We start from the raw sequence: 16,595 nt of genomic DNA on the forward strand, positions 1-16,595 counted from the left end.
TTAAAAAGTACTAGTACTATATATTCGATTTTTTTTAATAAATCCACAATACCGGAGGCGTAACATTGCCATATCACACTCGAGACGATCAACTGATGATCCATTGTTAGCTCTCCCCTTCTGGGAAACATATAGCAATTTTCAACAGGGAGCTCTAGCTCTAGCCGCGTACTTTGCGCTATCGTGGCATTCCACAGTGACTGACTAACTACTATGGTAGGTAGGCTTTGCAAATATACTAATTAGTTTCGGACTGATCATGTATTGACATTTGAGCAATCTCCCTTTAGCGAATGTGGGCAAAGTAAATACAATATCTCAAAGGCAAAATACAAAAGGGACTGGCTGTTGGTTTTGCGACCAACCGTATTCCTATCATAAATAACACCAGAGTAAGCTTTCGGCTTCCAGAAAAGCGCTTAGCTTGATAACGCAACGGCAAGAGTCAGAGCACGTACTACTCCTTCTCTGCAAACCACAAAGCCAATGCTCACAGCTTGTTCGCAAATCCTAGGCGCGGACCGGAATGATCGAAGATCACAAACTGTGCTTTGAGCAGGATATCCCCAAAAATGGAGAAAGGGAGGCCGGTATCAACCTGGATACCTCCGTAACAAAGGTCGTCACCCAGGGGCTGAAAAAGTATGTAGTTCCCTGGGACAACTCCGCGGTAGGCCCCGATGCCGAAGATAAAGTCAGGCAAATGGGAAGTGCAAGGGAATACCCATGCAGCATTGCTTGTGTCGAAGAATGCACCAACTACCTTGGAATAATACTCAAGGACAATAGTAGGGGGAAGATACAGAAGGCTAGTTCCAGTGTCTGAGGAGATTCTTAGCGCTACAATAGAAGATATACTGGCATAGTTTGACTCACCCGCAATTCCACTGATAATATGCTCATGGTACGGTTCAGGCCCAACTTGAAATCCAGTAACATCAAGCTGCCAGTAAGCATAATATCCCTGCGGCTTTGTGACGGGGGTCCATGCAATAGGCCCTTTGAATGCAGCGGGGTCAATGAAACCGAAGTTATATGTTCCTGGACGCCCATGTCGAAGATCCGCGGTGAACAACGGTTCTTTGAGTGTTGGTAGGATATTCTCAAAGTAAGTCAACTGGTGGATCGGAGACACTGAAGAGATGGATCATCAGATCCGACCGCTTTACAGAGTGATAAATAGCTTCCGTCACATTGGCACTCACCTGTATTTATAGTGCTAAAGGCCAGACCTAGCAAACCGCTGTTGAAAGGATTGGTGGCAAACTGAGGTGAGACAAATAGAGGCACCTCGACGGCCTGGTCCACAGCAACGCTGCTTCCAATCGCAACACGGTCTTTGAAAACGATGCCAGCCGATCCACTACCATCGGCATACGTTATGTCCCATGTTGCTCCAGGCAGTAACTTGGAAGAAGTGCTCAATTTCGGGTCATAAACTTTGTGACCAATGCCCTCGACATTTGTCAAGGTTGAGAGGACCCACCTATTAGATACTTTCAATTAAACAAACTTGACTTTTTTTTCTTGTTAGGCTGACGACACTTACAGATCAGATGAACCTGTGTCAAAGTCGAGGTAAACAGTTTGTCCTCCAATTACGACAGGACACACGTATTCGCTTTCCCAAAGCAGGGGAATTGCCGGCGTGCTTCCGGACTGCTTCACCGCTTCGATGGTAGCTGCGTACGTTGAGTTGTGAGTGACATTGTATTTTGCTAGATCAGAGACATGGATGGCTGCAGCGTTCTTGGTGAAGTTCAGGTTTGCCTGCTGAAGGACCTGAAAAGTTCCGGAATCTGTCGCCGGCAAACCAAATGCAGTGGTTATGAACAGTAGTAAATAAGCGAGACCAGAATACCGGCCCATTTTAAACATGGCGATGTGGTCACAGTGCTGGATATCTGGTATAATTCAAAGACGGCTGCGGTTTGAATGCGTTGTCATGGAATTGACGGGCTGGACTGTATGGGCTTTTTAAAGCCTTGCAGGTTTGCAATGGCATGCTTGAATTCTATCAGGATGCAAACATCCCTGGTGTAACAGCGGGATATTCAATGTGGATCACGGCGATGTTGTCATTTGCAAGTTGTATAACGAGGCCGGATAAGATAGGGCATGGCATGGACTGTGTTCTGAATACCGCAAGGTGCTTTTCCCGGCCGAATACTTCGGAACGCTGAAATTGTATGTGCTGCGGACTGTCATGTTCGTTATCTTTGAGATTCTATACGCATTAAAAATCAGCCCATATGAAACGATGTGACCCTGGACAACCGTCGGTGTTGGTGTCGACAAAAGTTTTCAGACGAGACATTCGGGAACATGTCGGGATCTGAAGTGCATCTTCCAATATTAGCTCTATTCGGTACGTCAGGTGGTTCTAGAAGAGTCAAGGGCGCCGGAAAGAATCTCTGATATCAGTGTGCATCCTTAAGCAACCATCCAAATGGTGCAAAATCACGCTCAGAACAGTCTACATCAGTCGACTGCAGATATCGCCACACAGGAAATCAGAGTCGGGAATTGGTTGAATTTGATTTCCCGACAAGAATAAAACGGGGCGAGCAGTTACCATCCTTGCTTAGTCGCTTGGAAAGAATCCACCCTGAATGACAACCCTATAGATTACTTTGTAGACTGAACTATCTTTAGGTCGGCGTTTACGTACAAGAGTTACGGGTGTACCCCGACAGTTCAGCCATACAATCCTGGAGATCGCTGCAGCATGTTAAAATCCCCATACCGGCCGGAATCCCGTCGGTGTCGCGTGATTGAGAGAGGAATTGACCTCGCAAGACGGAGGAGTGATGTGTACTAGAGCCATGTCCGCCCCGGGATCGCTCCGTGATGGAAATTTGAGGATACGTCAGAAGTTCGGGTCTGTCCCGGTCCGCATAGGATCCAACTGCGGTCCTTCACTAAGTACCACATTGCAGAGAATCCAAGCCGGACCGTTCCCGTGAGTACCCTGGAATAGTTCCGAGAGAACGTTAGTGGAAGATGGCGGAACCTTCTCCGAAACTTCCTCCTTCTGCCTGAGATTCTCCCGATGAGCCCGTATATTATCGGCTTGCCAGACTTTAGTGTATAGCATGCTTCCTCAGTTGCTCTAACTCCCGGATGTCCCGGCTCCCGAATCTCAACTTATTGGGCTGTTTCCAGCCAGTAGCAAATGGCTCGTAGTCTACCAGGAAGCAAAAGTGGATAGCAACGAACCTCTTCTTTGATCTGGAATTAGTGGACTGGGGCTCTCCACAGCATTTCTTCACGAACCATGAGACAATACCCAACCACGTGTGGCCATTAGCTGCTCATAATGATCATCTCTACGCGGCCGATCACAGCGGGCACGGCATCTCATCCTATTGCTGTGAAAGAAAGCCTCATGCCGCGTAATGAGTCTTGCCCGTGGCTTGGCAGGGACTAGGTAGTTACGCCTTTATATAAAAGGGTAGTATAGCGAAGGCAGTGAAGGGGTGTTCATTTCGTCGAAAACAGACAGTTTCTCAGTTCCTGCCTGCAATATCAGCAAAGGGGTATCCCCAAAATGAGATTCACTACCGAATATTTATTTTTGGGCACGATTCTTCTCCTCTCCGGTGCAGAATGCACAACACCGAAATATACGGCTTGTCCGTCCATGAGTCTTGTCAGAGATGCATCAGGCCTCAGCACTGACGAACTCAAGTTTCTTGAGAAGCGGAAGAGCAAAGCGGATGCTGCTTTGATTAATTGGTTGTCCAGAACGAGCAACCAGTTTGACGTTGAGGGCGTCAAGTTACCAACGGTGAGTGCCTGAATTTGCCTAGTATTATAGCGTTTACAACGTGAAGATAAAATCGGAGCATATTACTAAGAGGGTGTATAAGCCTAGATTGGATTGACTACAAGTGGTGGAGGTTACAGATCCATGCTTACTGGAGCGGGTGTCATCCAAGCCATGGATGAAAGGGACAGCAATGGAAGCTTAAGTGGTCTATTCCAGGCATTGTCCTATCAGGCTGGCCTCTCTGGAGGTGGCTGGCTGCTATCTTCCTTTGCCGGGAACAACTACCCGACCATTTCGAAGCTGCGGGAAGATCTTTGGGAAGAGACCTTTCAGAACGGGCTTCTGACCCCGGAAAATGGAAATGCGCCTGAGATCTACAAGCAGATTGTCGCCGACGTGGCTGCAAAGAATACGGCTGGTTTTGACACTACCCTCACCGACCCATACGGCCGTTTGCTCTCCTATCAATTCTTCCCAGGCCCAGCTTATGGCGCGAACCTCACGTTTTCGTCCGTGGCAACCCTATCCAACTTCTCAGACCATGCTGTACCCTTCCCCATGATAGTTAGCCTAGGCGTGAAGACGTTCAACGGGGAGAGCCGTCCAGGTCCCAACGCGACAATATACGAGTTCAGTCCTTTTGAATTTGGCTCGTGGGACAGCGACGTGAGCGCTTTTGTCCAGACAAAGTACCTGGGCACATCCATCACAAGCGGCAACCCATCCAACAACAGTGGCTGCGTGACAGACTACGACAATATCGGATACGTCCTCGCAGTTTCCTCGAATGTCTTCAACTACGCCGCCGGATCTATGCCCAAGAGTTCCCTCCTGACCACTGAACTCATGACCAAGGTGCAATCACTCCTAGTCGACGTACATGAAACAACCACCGAAGATTTCTTTGCAGTGTTTTCCAACCCATTCAAAGGCTACAAGTCAGCCACCATGGAGCTGAACACGGCGAATCTGATTACGGAACAGGAGAAACTGCACCTTGTGGACGGAGGCGAAGCACTGCAGAACAACCCCATATGGCCCATGTTGCAGCCAGCTCGCGGCGTCGACGTGATTTTCGTCAACGACAACAGTGCTGATACCAACGACAACTGGCCAAACGGCACTGAGATCTTGACGACCTACACGCAGTCCTTCAACCAGGGCTTGACCCGCATGCCTTACATCCCAGAGGTCGCCACTTTTATCAAAAAAGGCCTGAACAAGCGCGCAACGATCTTCGGATGTGACGAAGCTGATAAAATCACCATTGTCTACCTGCCAAATAACGCTCAAACGTACATGAGCAATATGGCCACCTCAAAACTCCAATACTCGAAAATAGAGACTCGGAGAATGATCGAAAATGGCATGGCAGTGGCCACGCAGAATGGTGACGAGGCTTGGGCCTCATGCTTGGGTTGTGCTATTCTCAGAAAGACCGATTCCAAGTTGCCACGAGCGTGTGATACATGCTTTAGAAAGTACTGTTATCGAGATTGATACTAGTCTGTTTGCTAAGTTCGATCTGTTCTGGGAATCGAACCGAATATGGACATACAATACCTAGTTAAACTTTACAATCTAGTTCACTTAAGATAATAATCACTCCCCCCTGACAAAATTACTTTTTACTAAGTATCTTGATTCAGAAAGTAGTGCTCAGCATGTGCGTACATTGAGTCTTAGCAGTCCGCTCACGTACAGCAATACATGCGAGAGCCTTGCGAAACACCATCCTCTCATCCTCCGGCCAAGCCTGCGAGTTGTCATAGATGTCCTCTAACATCCCGCACAGGCGATATCTACGACTCAATTTCTGCGACCAGTGAGCCACGCTGTCGGCTTTGAAGCTCGCCGTATAGTACTCAATCATCACTAGTAGACGGTCATCAGTCGAGGAACACTGGGAAGGGCGTCGCCTCAAAGGATCATCTACTTCGGACGCCCGTCCTGGTTGGAGAATGCGGCAAACTTACTTTTCTCGATGCTCTCATACCCTGCTTGGTGTATGCTGTCGAGAATGTGGATAAATCGCTCCTCACAGCTGGCCCCCGGGGAGGGATGGTCCTCGGGACTGACGAATTGAGTATCCCGCGTCGCCTGGTGCGGAGCCGATGAACTTGATACTCTGGGCGATGACGCAGAAAGCGCGCAGGGCCATTGACGGGCCACATGTGCGCATGAACTTACATGTGGTTGGGGCTCACTTGACAGCGAAGATGAGGAATAATCAAGATGTTCAAACGTTGAAGACAAAAAATCAAGGGACGAGCTTGGTGAGACTCCGGGGTGGTTGTCTAACTGGGCAGGACTGATCGGCGGGCAGTTCAAGGCCCACAGGCAATTGTCTGATTCCGGAGCGCTGATTTCCTGATCTGGTAGCAGACCAATGCTTGTGCTTTCTGTCGCATATGCCCCAGTCTGGATGTTCGTGGAAGGGGGCGAGTAAGCTGCGTCGACATGGTCTTTGAGTTCGGAAAAGTCGCCAATGTGCTTCTTGAGCTCTTCCAATTCCCGGATTCTCTCCTTGAGTCGTTTACCTGTAGATTTGAAGCTCTGTAAGTGAAGGGCAGAGGCGGAGTGGTGGATATCTGACCGTGAACAGCTTACGGTATTTCTGTTGTGCCATCCGGTTCTGTATCCTTTTCTTCTCCGTTATGTCCATGGGGTCGGCACTGCTCGGCCCCTCCATACTTGTTAACGATGATATATGTGCGCTGCTTTAGTCCCGTACTGCGACTCTCTGTGTATGGCCTTTAAATAAGCCGCAGCAATGCTACGGAAGCATCTGGCCAGGAACCTACTCGCCCGAGGAATATCATGAAGGAAGCTGCATGTGAACGAAGGAAGCTACACGTGAGCTACGCCATACCGAGTAATAATTCGCAAAAGCTAGAGCAGCACATAGTACGTTGTATGTAGCAAGTCTATAGAGTAGCGAAGGCTTACGTGTGTTTGGTTTGCCGCTGTCGATCCCTGCAGGGTTATAGTTGGCCTGGATTCCACGGGTCGGAGCGAAACGCCAGGAACTAACCCGGGCGTCAATTTGCACCTCTTTTGGGTGTAATCCGACTGGCGTAGACCAGATCGATGGCTAACTTCGGCCGAGTGAAACCCCAGTGGATCTCTTTGAGGTAGTAATGACCAGGGGGTAAACAAGATCGGCGGATATCCAGTGAGCACTAATGCATAGGGGCCAAGTTTGTCCCATTTGCAGTGTTTGCGTTTTTCAATTGTATGCTACCACTAGCGACGTGGTTTTAGGGCTGGCCTCGGCAGCGTAGTAGCATATATGACTGATAAAATGATGCGTTCCAGTCTCGATGCAAACTTCCAACAGAGACACCAAAGACAAGAGCGCTCTCGCTAGCAATCCGAATTACAATCAATCTCCGATCCAGGCAGAAATATCGATAATGGATGACAGCAATGTTGCTCAGGACAACACGACCGGAACACAAATAGGCAAGACGAGGTGGTTTCTCGCTTGCATTGCATTCTATTTGACGGGGTTCTTATACGGTGCGGCTTCCAAACCACATTGTTCCAACTCTTCAGCGCGGGATTGTGCACATGGAAACTTATTACTAACAGTAGGTTTGTAGGGCTCGATACTACCATTGCAGCCTCGATTCAGGGCGAGATATACCAGGCTGTAGGCGAGATCGACAAGCTGTCCTGGGTGGGCGTTGGATTTCCGATGGGGTCCGTGGCTACTCTGGTCTTGTTTGGCCAATGCTACGGGACGTTTCAAATGAAATGGCTCTATTTTTGCACAATCGCTCTCTTCGAAATCGGCAGTGCCATCTGCGGCGCGCACCAAACATGGAGGCTATGATAGTGGGTCGAGTGCTAACGGGGGTTGGTGGCGGCGGCATGTATATTGGGTGCGCCATGCTTCTCTTGCGTCTCATGTCCAAGCGAAACTAATGACACTTTCTATAGAACTCTCAACTATGTCTCCGGCTTTACAGATGTGGAGAAGCGAGGCCTTTACGTGTCCCTAGTGGGTGGATTCTGGGGATTGGGCTGTATCGTCGGCCCTGTGGTGGGAAGCGGGTTCGCCGCAAGCAGAGCAACCTGGCGCTGGGCCTTCTATATTAACCTAGTCATTGCAGTACTAGAGCTGCCATTATTTCTCTATCGCTTCCCGTCACTGGACTTGAAGCCAGGGCTCTCTTTTGCGCAAAGGTCCAAGTCCATCGACTGGGCCGGGTTCGTGCTCCACGCTGCGTTCTTCTCCATTCTTACAGTTGCTATTGCTCAGTCTGGGACAGTCTGGAATTGGTCTTCTGTGGGGGGCATCATTCTTTGGGTGGCAGCAGGGATAGCCGCTATATTATATGCTGTACAGCAGACGTGGTGTCTCATGACGACAAAAGAGAATCGTATCCTTCCTCTTGATTTCCTCCAAAGCCGAACCCAAGTATTGCTCTACCTTGGTACGGCAACGTCGATTACCGCATTCTTTGTGCCAGTCTACTACATTCCGCTCTTTTTCCAATTCACCAAGGGAGAAGAGAGCATGGTGGCAGCAGTCAGGCTTCTGCCATTCGTCATCGTTAATATTGTCTTCAATATCGCCGCCGGCGCTCTGCTCCCTCGCTTTCGCTACTATAAGCTCTGGTACCTTATCAGTGGCATATGTATTGTTATTGGCAGCGCTCTCATGTATACGGTCACCAGCACAACCTCAACGAGCGCCATATACGGCTATGAGGTTCTGATCGGAGCAGGATCTGGCTGCACCCTACAGATCGGGTACGCCGTAGCCGCAGCCTATGTGCCTCCGTCGCGAACGGCCCAAGTCATCCGCTTCCAGAACGTTTCACAGATCGGTTCCACGACGATTGCTCTCGCGGTCGCTGGGTGTATTTTCCAGAATCTCGGGTACGACAGATTGCAGCACGCGCTTGCAGGCTCGGGATTCTCCAATAGTGATTTAAGAACTGCTCTTGCGGGTGTTCAGTCTCGTGTTCTGCACGATGGAGACTTGGATACAAGATCCCGGGCTGTAGGAGCCATTGTCTCCACTTTAGGCGACTTGTATGGACTCGTTATTGCAGCTGGGGCATTAATGATTATGAGCTCATTGTTGATGAGATGGGAAAAAATGCCGTTATCTGACAATGTGGTTGGGGGATTGTAGTTACGCGTGGGAAACCATGAGAGCTTAAGTAGGATGGAAGGGCCACCACTTCTTGAAAGCCCATTTTCTTTGAAGGTATACATACGTTGATTTATATAGGTCATTTCTGAGGTTCAGTTGACTAGGTACAATTCTCCGCCAATCCCAAGTGTCCCGTTATGAACATGGATCCCCTTGATTTGCCGAAAGCCTACCAATGTATATGCATGTCCTACTTGCTATCTAGTCCTATTATATCTCTTCGAACCAATTGTCTCGCTCGCAGGGGCTCCCGTCGGGAGCAGGTCATAACGTCAGACTCACACTTAGGGGGGTGCTGCAGGGGCCACCTTGAGAGAGCAGGGATAATTTCTTGGTACTTGAATTGATGATAATCATTCGTCTACAATTGACAAAACATTCGGATGCTGGAAAATCAGATCGAGGAGAGTTTTTGCTGCAGCCATCTCCCAACATTCTGGATTGTGATATCAGCCTCAGCGGCCCGACCTGCCATGAAGACATGAACATGCTGCTGTTCTTCTGCCAATTCCAATTCCACCTCCACGCCCGCCTTCCTAGCCAGCTCCGCAAACCGCTCGCTGTCATCCTGCAAGGTTTCATGCGTCCCAACCGCAATGTATACCGGTGGCAGACCCTTCAGGTCCGCATAAATAGGATTAACCAAAGGATCGCGCAGCGAGGCCCCCGTGCCGGCAACATACGCCGCGGCCAATTGATCCAGCTGCGGCTGATGAACCAACTTATCGAATTTATCGTTTCGTGCCATGGAGTCAAAGTTGTTCAGCAGATTATACCATGGGGAGAATGCTGCAATGGCTGCAGGTAAAGGGAGTCGGCCTGCTTCCTCCTGCTTGATCCTCAGAACCAGTGCCGTGGCCAAGTTCCCTCCAGCAGAATCTCCTGCGGTCACGATCTTGTGTGCGGGGAATCCACGCTCCTGTAGAAGCCACTCGTAAGCAGCAAGGAGATCATCCAGAGCCGCGGGGAAGGGATGTTCCGGGGCCAGACGATAATCGAGGATCAGCACGTTCGCGTTGGCAGCCCGGCCGAGGTGCGCGGCGAGCTTGCGGTGGCTGTTTGGAGATCCCAGACTGAATCCCCCGCCGTGAATATATATGATGACGGACTGTTGGTTCTCGTTGGACTGCGACAGGAGGCTGACCGGGGCAGCCCAGATGCCTGGTCGTCCTCTGACGTTGACATCTTCGTAGGTGACGCCCGGAGCCTCAGCTGCGCAGCTCTGCTCTTCTTCGTAGAGGGAGAGAATCGTAGCGCGGTCCAGATTTGGGTTGGCCTTCATGCGGCTGGCTTTAGATTCGTAGAGTCGGCCGAGTGCTTGAGATTCAATGGACGGCATATTGGAGTATAATGTGTGCTTTTGCAACTGGTACTAGATTGATTGATTTTTTTTCGATGCGGCGGACTCGTATGCTTCATCTCTGAACCAAGAATGGGCAGTTCTTCAAATAAAAGACGCATCGAAAGCGCGGCGACTCTGTCTTGCAGCCTGCTGTGGCTAGGAAAACATCATGCTCCACCCAGCAGGGTACTAAGATGTAGTAATATACACATTTATTAGTAAATTATGAGGTAAAGAGCATTACTAATATTTCATCTGTTGTGTACTGCGTATGTGTGCCATTAGTATATCCTGGGGGGCTGAGACCTTAAAGGGTCCACCTTCTACTAATATATTTGGCCCCATTAGTCGAAGCATGCCAGTCTTACCTCTATACAACAGGTCTGCCACTGGGGTTTTCATATCTTATCGCTTTTATCTCGCATGACTTGGACCTCCTCTCGCTCAGCGACTCAGAAGCAGAGATATGAGTCAACGTCTGGTGTGTACAGAGCTGACCATGGCGCACCGCCCTGCTGCAACTTTCATGAGGTCTTCGTCTATTTTTCCAAAACTCCACCGAGGGCTCCATAGTATCGGTGGCCAGGCTGGTACGTGAGAGGAGGTAGTGGGCCAATTTGTCATTTTACTAACTCACGATCCAGGGCATGTTCGACATCAGATGCGCCCCCATGAACCGCGGTTCAACTATCAGGAATTTTTCGAGAGTCAGATCGAGCAAAAAAAGCGCGATGGCTCATACCGCATCTTCAACAATATCAACCGCCTCGCAAGTAGCTTCCCCCAAGCACACACCAGGGATTCAAACGAAACTATCACCGTATGGTGCTCCAACGACTATCTCGGCGTCGGGAGCCACCCAAAGGTTCTCGCGACCATGCATCAAACCCTAGACAAATACGGCGCCGGGGCGGGAGGGACAAGGAACATTTCAGGGCACAATAAACATGCAGTCGAGCTTGAAAAGACGCTCGCCCAGCTGCATCGCAAAGAGGCTGCGTTGGTCTTTACATCTTGCTTTGTAGCTAATGATGCAACACTCACGATCTTGGGATCAAAGTTGCCGGGGTGTACCATCTTCTCTGACAGTGCAAACCATGCGTCTATGATCGAGGGGATCAGGCATTCCCGAGCGAACAAAGTGATATTCCAGCATAATGATCTTGCTGATCTGGAAGCCAAGCTGTCGTCTGTCCCTATCGACGCACCCAAGATCATCGCTTTCGAGTCAGTCTATTCAATGAGTGGGAGTATCGGACCTGTGCGAGAAATCTGCGCTCTCGCACGCAAGTACAATGCCATAACATTCCTGGATGAAGTCCACGCTGTTGGCATGTACGGCCCCACCGGCGCCGGAGTGGCAGAACATCTAGATTGGGATGCCCATGTCGACGGGCACCACGAAGGAACAGTCCTTGACCAGGTTGACATCATCACGGGAACTCTTGGAAAGGCCTATGGGTGCTCTGGGGGTTATATTGCTGGACGAGCTATGCTGGTCGATATGATCCGTTCATACGCGCCGGGCTTCATCTTCACGACTTCGTTACCACCAGCCATCATGGCAGGTGCCAATGAAGCCATCAAACTGCTACAGTCAGACGGGCAGCGACGGGACCTACAGCACGAGCATACCCGAATGGTCAAAAACGGTCTTGTCGAGAAGGGTCTTCCGGTTATGTCGAACCCGTCCCATATTGTTCCTATCCTGGTTGGCGATGCGAGGGATGCAAAGAAAGCGAGCGACATCCTGTTGTCCAACTTCGGGATATATATCCAGCCAATCAATTACCCCACCGTACCGCTGGGGCAGGAGAGACTGCGTGTTACCCCAACGCCGGGGCATACGAAGGAAATGCAAGAGGAGCTGTTGTTTGCGCTAGATTATGTCTGGGAGCAGCTGGGGCTCAAAAGGGCGGAAGAATGGGAATTGGACGGCCTCGACTGGGCGAAGATACATAAGCCAGGAGAGGATGGTGCCTTGTGGGGGACCAGGGGCCGAGAGTCATCAAACCCTAAGCTATAGAGTATACTACAGATCCTCTACTGTTCTTAGAGTCTCTTAAATGCAGAGATTAATTTAGTTTTTTCTAGATCCATGCAATATGGAGGTTTAGATTACGGAGTAGATTGAACGAACGGAATAGTTCGTCACGTCATCTCTCGAAGGGTCAGGGTCCGATGCATGCTTCATCGAGACACCTAGCCAGCTCACCGAATACTGGTGCTGGGTTCCAGAGTGCCTCCCAAGGCTCAGCTGTCGCTACACTTGTGCCTCGGCCGATTATCATGAACATTGGATTCGCACCAGCCTCTTAAGCCTCATTACCGCTAAGCGGGCATCCTCAGGTCGCATTCAGCAAATCCGACATTCGGAAACACGATGCCGATTCTCAGTCCCGCCACATCCATCGCCGAAGTGTACAATTCCCTGAAGGATGACGACCCTGCGTGGACCAGAGAGCGGCCTCGACTGGGGGCAATAGACATGTCACGACTCACGACATCAGATTATATGTGGGCCCAAAGGCCGATTACTACTCCTACCTTTGGTTTCATCCGGGCTTGGCATGGAGATGTGCTGACTATTTGTAACCTCAAGACCCGGATTCTGGCGGCGGGTATGTGATTTAACAGGTTTCGGCCGGATCCTCTGAGTCGGGAGGCTGGTTTACGTTACCCATGTGTTCTGGGGAATGGTGGCGGTCGGGATGCATGGGTTCTTGTAGGGTTTTGGGACGACGCCGAGGCCGAGGATGTAGCTGAGGGGGTTGGGGCTGGACCTAAATTTGAATGGAATGTGAGGTGATGACGACGTAGTTATATCTTTGTTGATGAATGTAGATATGTCTGTCTGTCAGTATCTATTTGGGTATCCTGTGAATGGAGAAGCTGTATGCAGCTGTGTCTCCTTAGGGTTTGGCGGAAGAATGTATACTTGAAAGCGACCATATAGAAATAAACCATGGAAACAAAGTTGTACATCACTGACTAAGTCATGTAGCAGTGCTATCAAGAGTTATGATGCCGTTATTCGCCATTAACTCTTAGAATCTTCGCTGAGCGTTTCTTGATCTTGCAGTGGTGGAGCTAGAACGTACAGAGCTCAGTATCCGTTATTCAAGACTAGAATCAAGACAGAACGCGTGTTATCGTTGTCGTGATCGGGATGAGGTGATTCCAGACCCCGATGACCTTGATTTGAGGAATGTCGTTGAGAGAAGATCTGGAGTTCTGGGCCTTGGCTGTGGCCGGTTGCGTGCAGTCCTATAATTATGGGGAATAAATAATACATGGTCGGTACGGAGCACGGCGGACTATGTATTGTATACTGACTAGTACTAGTACTCTCCGTACTATAGTTACGGTAAAGTCCCTGCCAAGAAAGACCAACTGGTGGGGTGACATGCGGATCCAGTGACCAAAGCGAAATGAGGACAATTTCTCGTTCTCTCCACCACCAAACCACATTGGCCCGTCCAGACGCTGTCAAATTTCGATTTAATTTGCTTGTCCTCTGCGCATAGTGATGTTGCAGTCGTCAAAGAGGAGAAGTGAAACCTATCGCCAACTTCATTTCCCATGGATGGGGAGGTAGCGCTCGTCCTCTTCTTTTCTCCTACTCCATCCGGCGCATGATGTCCTGACTCGAGTTGTTCGGCTTGTTCCTAGTTATCAACGCTTGGATCCATCCATTTACCCAGGAACTTCCCCGTTCAGGTGGTCCTTTTGTTGGTTCCCTTTCATTCAGTTCCACTGGGTTGAATCTTCATTTGTCCATTGGACGGAAACGGGTCATTCTGTTCACGGATACTTTTTCCTCTCCTTTTTTATTTGTATTTTCGTTGTTCTTATTTTACCTCTCCTTCTGTTTAATTTCGGATCCGTGAGATAGGGTACCACTTGGCGATACGAACGCCCCCGTTGTCAACTATTCCTATTCCGTCTTTTTTGATCCAAACTCAACTTTGAGGTCTCACTTTTCCGACTTGCTGTTTTCCCTCTCGTCTGAACAGCTTTCTATTTGATCTCAGTGCCACACCTCATTCGGTTTTTCTCTTCATCTTCGAATTCCCAGCCTCTCGAAGAGTCGCGTCCTGGTGACGCTCCCTCAACGTCCATCTCGCGATATCATTCGACGTCGTCGAATGTGAACCTCACCACCACAATTGCTCATTGATCCTGTCGCTTCACGGGCAATTGTGCCCGTGCGCCTTTGTTCCTTCCTCCCGACATCCCCGGGAACTCAAAATCCCCGCTCATGTCCCTTTCTCGGTCACCCTCACCCCACCCGGCGGGCGGAGGGTGGTCCAGTCCGGGCCTCACGACAGGCAGTGGCAGTTCGACACCACACAGTGGCTTTTTGTCGCCGAACCCGTTAGGTCCTAGCGGGATCTCGTGGGCCGCCGCCAAAGCGAAGAGCGACGAGGTTCGAGGGTATCCGTCTTTTTCTACGAGGAATAATGGTTTCTTTTCTCGGTCGAAACGTCGCATCTCGGCCACCCTGCCGAGTTTTCGTGTGAGCGCCAGGTCGCCGAATGGCTATATTGATAAAGACGATTTTGGACGCGGCCGACCATTCTCATCGGGGGGAGGCTGGCGTTCCTGTGGATTCGGCAGAACCATGTTGCGCCGCAGACGGCTACGGTTGTTGATTGCCCTGATTCTGGTCCTGGTTGGATATTTGGTCTTTTGGACATGTAAGTTGGTCCTGGTGAGCTTTGCGAGGATATTGCACGGACTGACTCCTTTCGGTAGCTTTCATCGAGCGCTATCGACGATCATCGTTTGGCGGCGGAAGCAAATTTGTAATCATCCTCGAATCCAATGTAGAGGGCGGCGTGATGGAATTAAAGGGAGCCCGCGAGTGGGCGGTGGAGCGCAACAGCATCCGAAATAAGCAAGAATATGCAAGACAGTGGGGATACGAGTTGGAAGTGGTGAATATGTTGGCCAAGAAGCGGTATTCGCATGAATGGCGCGAAAGCTGGGAGAAGGTCGATATTATCCGGGAGACCATGCGCAAGTATCCCCACGCGGAATGGTATGTTCTACCGCTATTGGGTCCCCTAGATGCTGGCTGACCGTTGTTCCTAGGTTTTGGTGGGTGGACCTCAATACGTGGATCGTAGAGTACTCCTACTCCCTGCAAGACCACATTTTCAACCGCCTGGGCGAGATTTCGTACCGGGATATCAATGTCTACAATCCGTTGAATATCAGCCACCCGCCGACGGGGGCGTATCTTGATGATGCCTCGCGCTCACCGGTGGGCGATGGAGACCCATCATCAATTCAGATGGTGCTGTCGCAAGATTGCAGTGGTTTCAGTTTGGGTTCCTTCTTCATGCGACGCTCGGTCTGGTCGGAGCGTCTGCTAGACATCTGGTGGGATCCCGTCATGTATGAACAGAAACATATGGAGTGGGAGCACAAGGAACAGGACGCCCTGGAATACTTGTATACGAATGAGCCGTGGATCCGCAGCCATGTTGGATTCCTGCCTCAGCGGTATATTAACTCGTATCCGCCTGGCGCCTGCGGGGACGGGGGCGATCCAGATATCCACTTCGTGGAAGGCGCAGGTGACTTTATGGTGAATTTGGCGGGCTGTGACTTTGGCCGCGACTGCTGGTCAGAGATGTGGGAGTATCGCCGCATCAGCCAGGCGATCAACCGGCCATGGCGGGAGCGCGTAGAAGACAAGGCGACAGAACTCTACGAGAAGTTCTTTGGGCGGCAAGATACTACGCCGCAATCATAAAGTCCTACCACTACACCACGTAAATGGCTCGTACATGATCGGCCGCGGATGATCTTTGGCTCGCTGTACATGTCGCCATGTGGGTGATTCAATGACCGTATTGTACTTGCTGTGGGACTATTCTGACGATATTTCGGCGTATTTGGACGACATACTTTCTGCTATACATGGCTTGCATTTGTTGGATGTACTGTACACTGCCCCGGACGGGCTATCATTGATTGGCAAGCGTTTCTTTACTTACGAGATAATTATGGCATAGACAGATGAATCTTAATCATTTTGAGTATGTTTTTCCTCATCACTGTAAATACTTCTAAATGTAAACCCAAGCAAAGCATGGATATACTACCTCACGTGATCCAAACTAACATGCACAAAAGGCGTCTACACCCCGCCGTATCAATGCACTACACCCCCAGACCGCCCACGGCCTCCACCAATCACCAGGGCCCAATTGCACATAACTCCGGAACCCCGACGACATCAGAAAAGGCACATCCATCTCTCGAATCCGAGATCACCACTTCGCAACGCCCTCCCCGCG

At 50.1% G+C, this 16,595-nt stretch overlaps 6 protein-coding genes across 6 annotated transcripts; 4 read left to right on the forward strand and 2 right to left on the reverse strand.

The window, feature by feature from the left end:
* Window positions 1-490: 490 nt before the first annotated feature.
* On the reverse strand, window positions 491-1,878 carry ANOM_011135 (pepsin-like aspartic protease; the record flags this gene model as incomplete). The annotated part of the gene is made up of 4 exons (XM_015556391.1): window positions 491-822; window positions 877-1,134; window positions 1,206-1,486; window positions 1,550-1,878. 4 exons carry the CDS (start codon window positions 1,876-1,878, stop codon window positions 491-493), a joined length of 1,200 nt encoding a protein of 399 aa, XP_015401541.1.
* A 1,672-nt stretch (window positions 1,879-3,550) lies between these two features.
* ANOM_011136 (uncharacterized protein) lies at window positions 3,551-5,272 on the forward strand (the record flags this gene model as incomplete). The annotated part of the gene is made up of 2 exons (XM_015556392.1): window positions 3,551-3,790; window positions 3,878-5,272. The coding sequence occupies 2 exons, from the start codon at window positions 3,551-3,553 to the stop codon at window positions 5,270-5,272; spliced, it is 1,635 nt and encodes a 544-aa protein (XP_015401543.1).
* Window positions 5,273-7,188: 1,916 nt separating this feature from the next.
* Window positions 7,189-8,921, forward strand: ANOM_011137 (uncharacterized protein; the record flags this gene model as incomplete). The annotated part of the gene is made up of 4 exons (XM_015556393.1): window positions 7,189-7,294; window positions 7,378-7,493; window positions 7,574-7,659; window positions 7,718-8,921. The coding sequence occupies 4 exons, from the start codon at window positions 7,189-7,191 to the stop codon at window positions 8,919-8,921; spliced, it is 1,512 nt and encodes a 503-aa protein (XP_015401542.1).
* A 415-nt stretch (window positions 8,922-9,336) lies between these two features.
* Window positions 9,337-10,281, reverse strand: ANOM_011138 (alpha/beta hydrolase; the record flags this gene model as incomplete). Its single annotated transcript, XM_015556394.1, has 1 exon — window positions 9,337-10,281. The coding sequence occupies one exon, from the start codon at window positions 10,279-10,281 to the stop codon at window positions 9,337-9,339; it is 945 nt and encodes a 314-aa protein (XP_015401540.1).
* Window positions 10,282-10,783: 502 nt separating this feature from the next.
* ANOM_011139 (uncharacterized protein) lies at window positions 10,784-12,310 on the forward strand (the record flags this gene model as incomplete). The annotated part of the gene is made up of 2 exons (XM_015556395.1): window positions 10,784-10,874; window positions 10,929-12,310. 2 exons carry the CDS (start codon window positions 10,784-10,786, stop codon window positions 12,308-12,310), a joined length of 1,473 nt encoding a protein of 490 aa, XP_015401539.1.
* A 2,039-nt stretch (window positions 12,311-14,349) lies between these two features.
* On the forward strand, window positions 14,350-16,123 carry ANOM_011140 (putative alpha-1,6-mannosyltransferase subunit; the record flags this gene model as incomplete). Its single annotated transcript, XM_015556396.1, has 3 exons — window positions 14,350-14,984; window positions 15,043-15,328; window positions 15,382-16,123. Coding segments are annotated over 3 exons (1,437 nt in total), but the record flags the coding sequence as incomplete, so codon positions are not given.
* Between the last annotated feature and the right edge of the window lie 472 nt (window positions 16,124-16,595).

The sequence above is a fragment of the Aspergillus nomiae genome (assembly GCF_001204775.2).
Source record: "Aspergillus nomiae NRRL 13137 chromosome Unknown contig00571, whole genome shotgun sequence".
NCBI lineage: Eukaryota > Fungi > Ascomycota > Eurotiomycetes > Eurotiales > Aspergillaceae > Aspergillus > Aspergillus nomiae.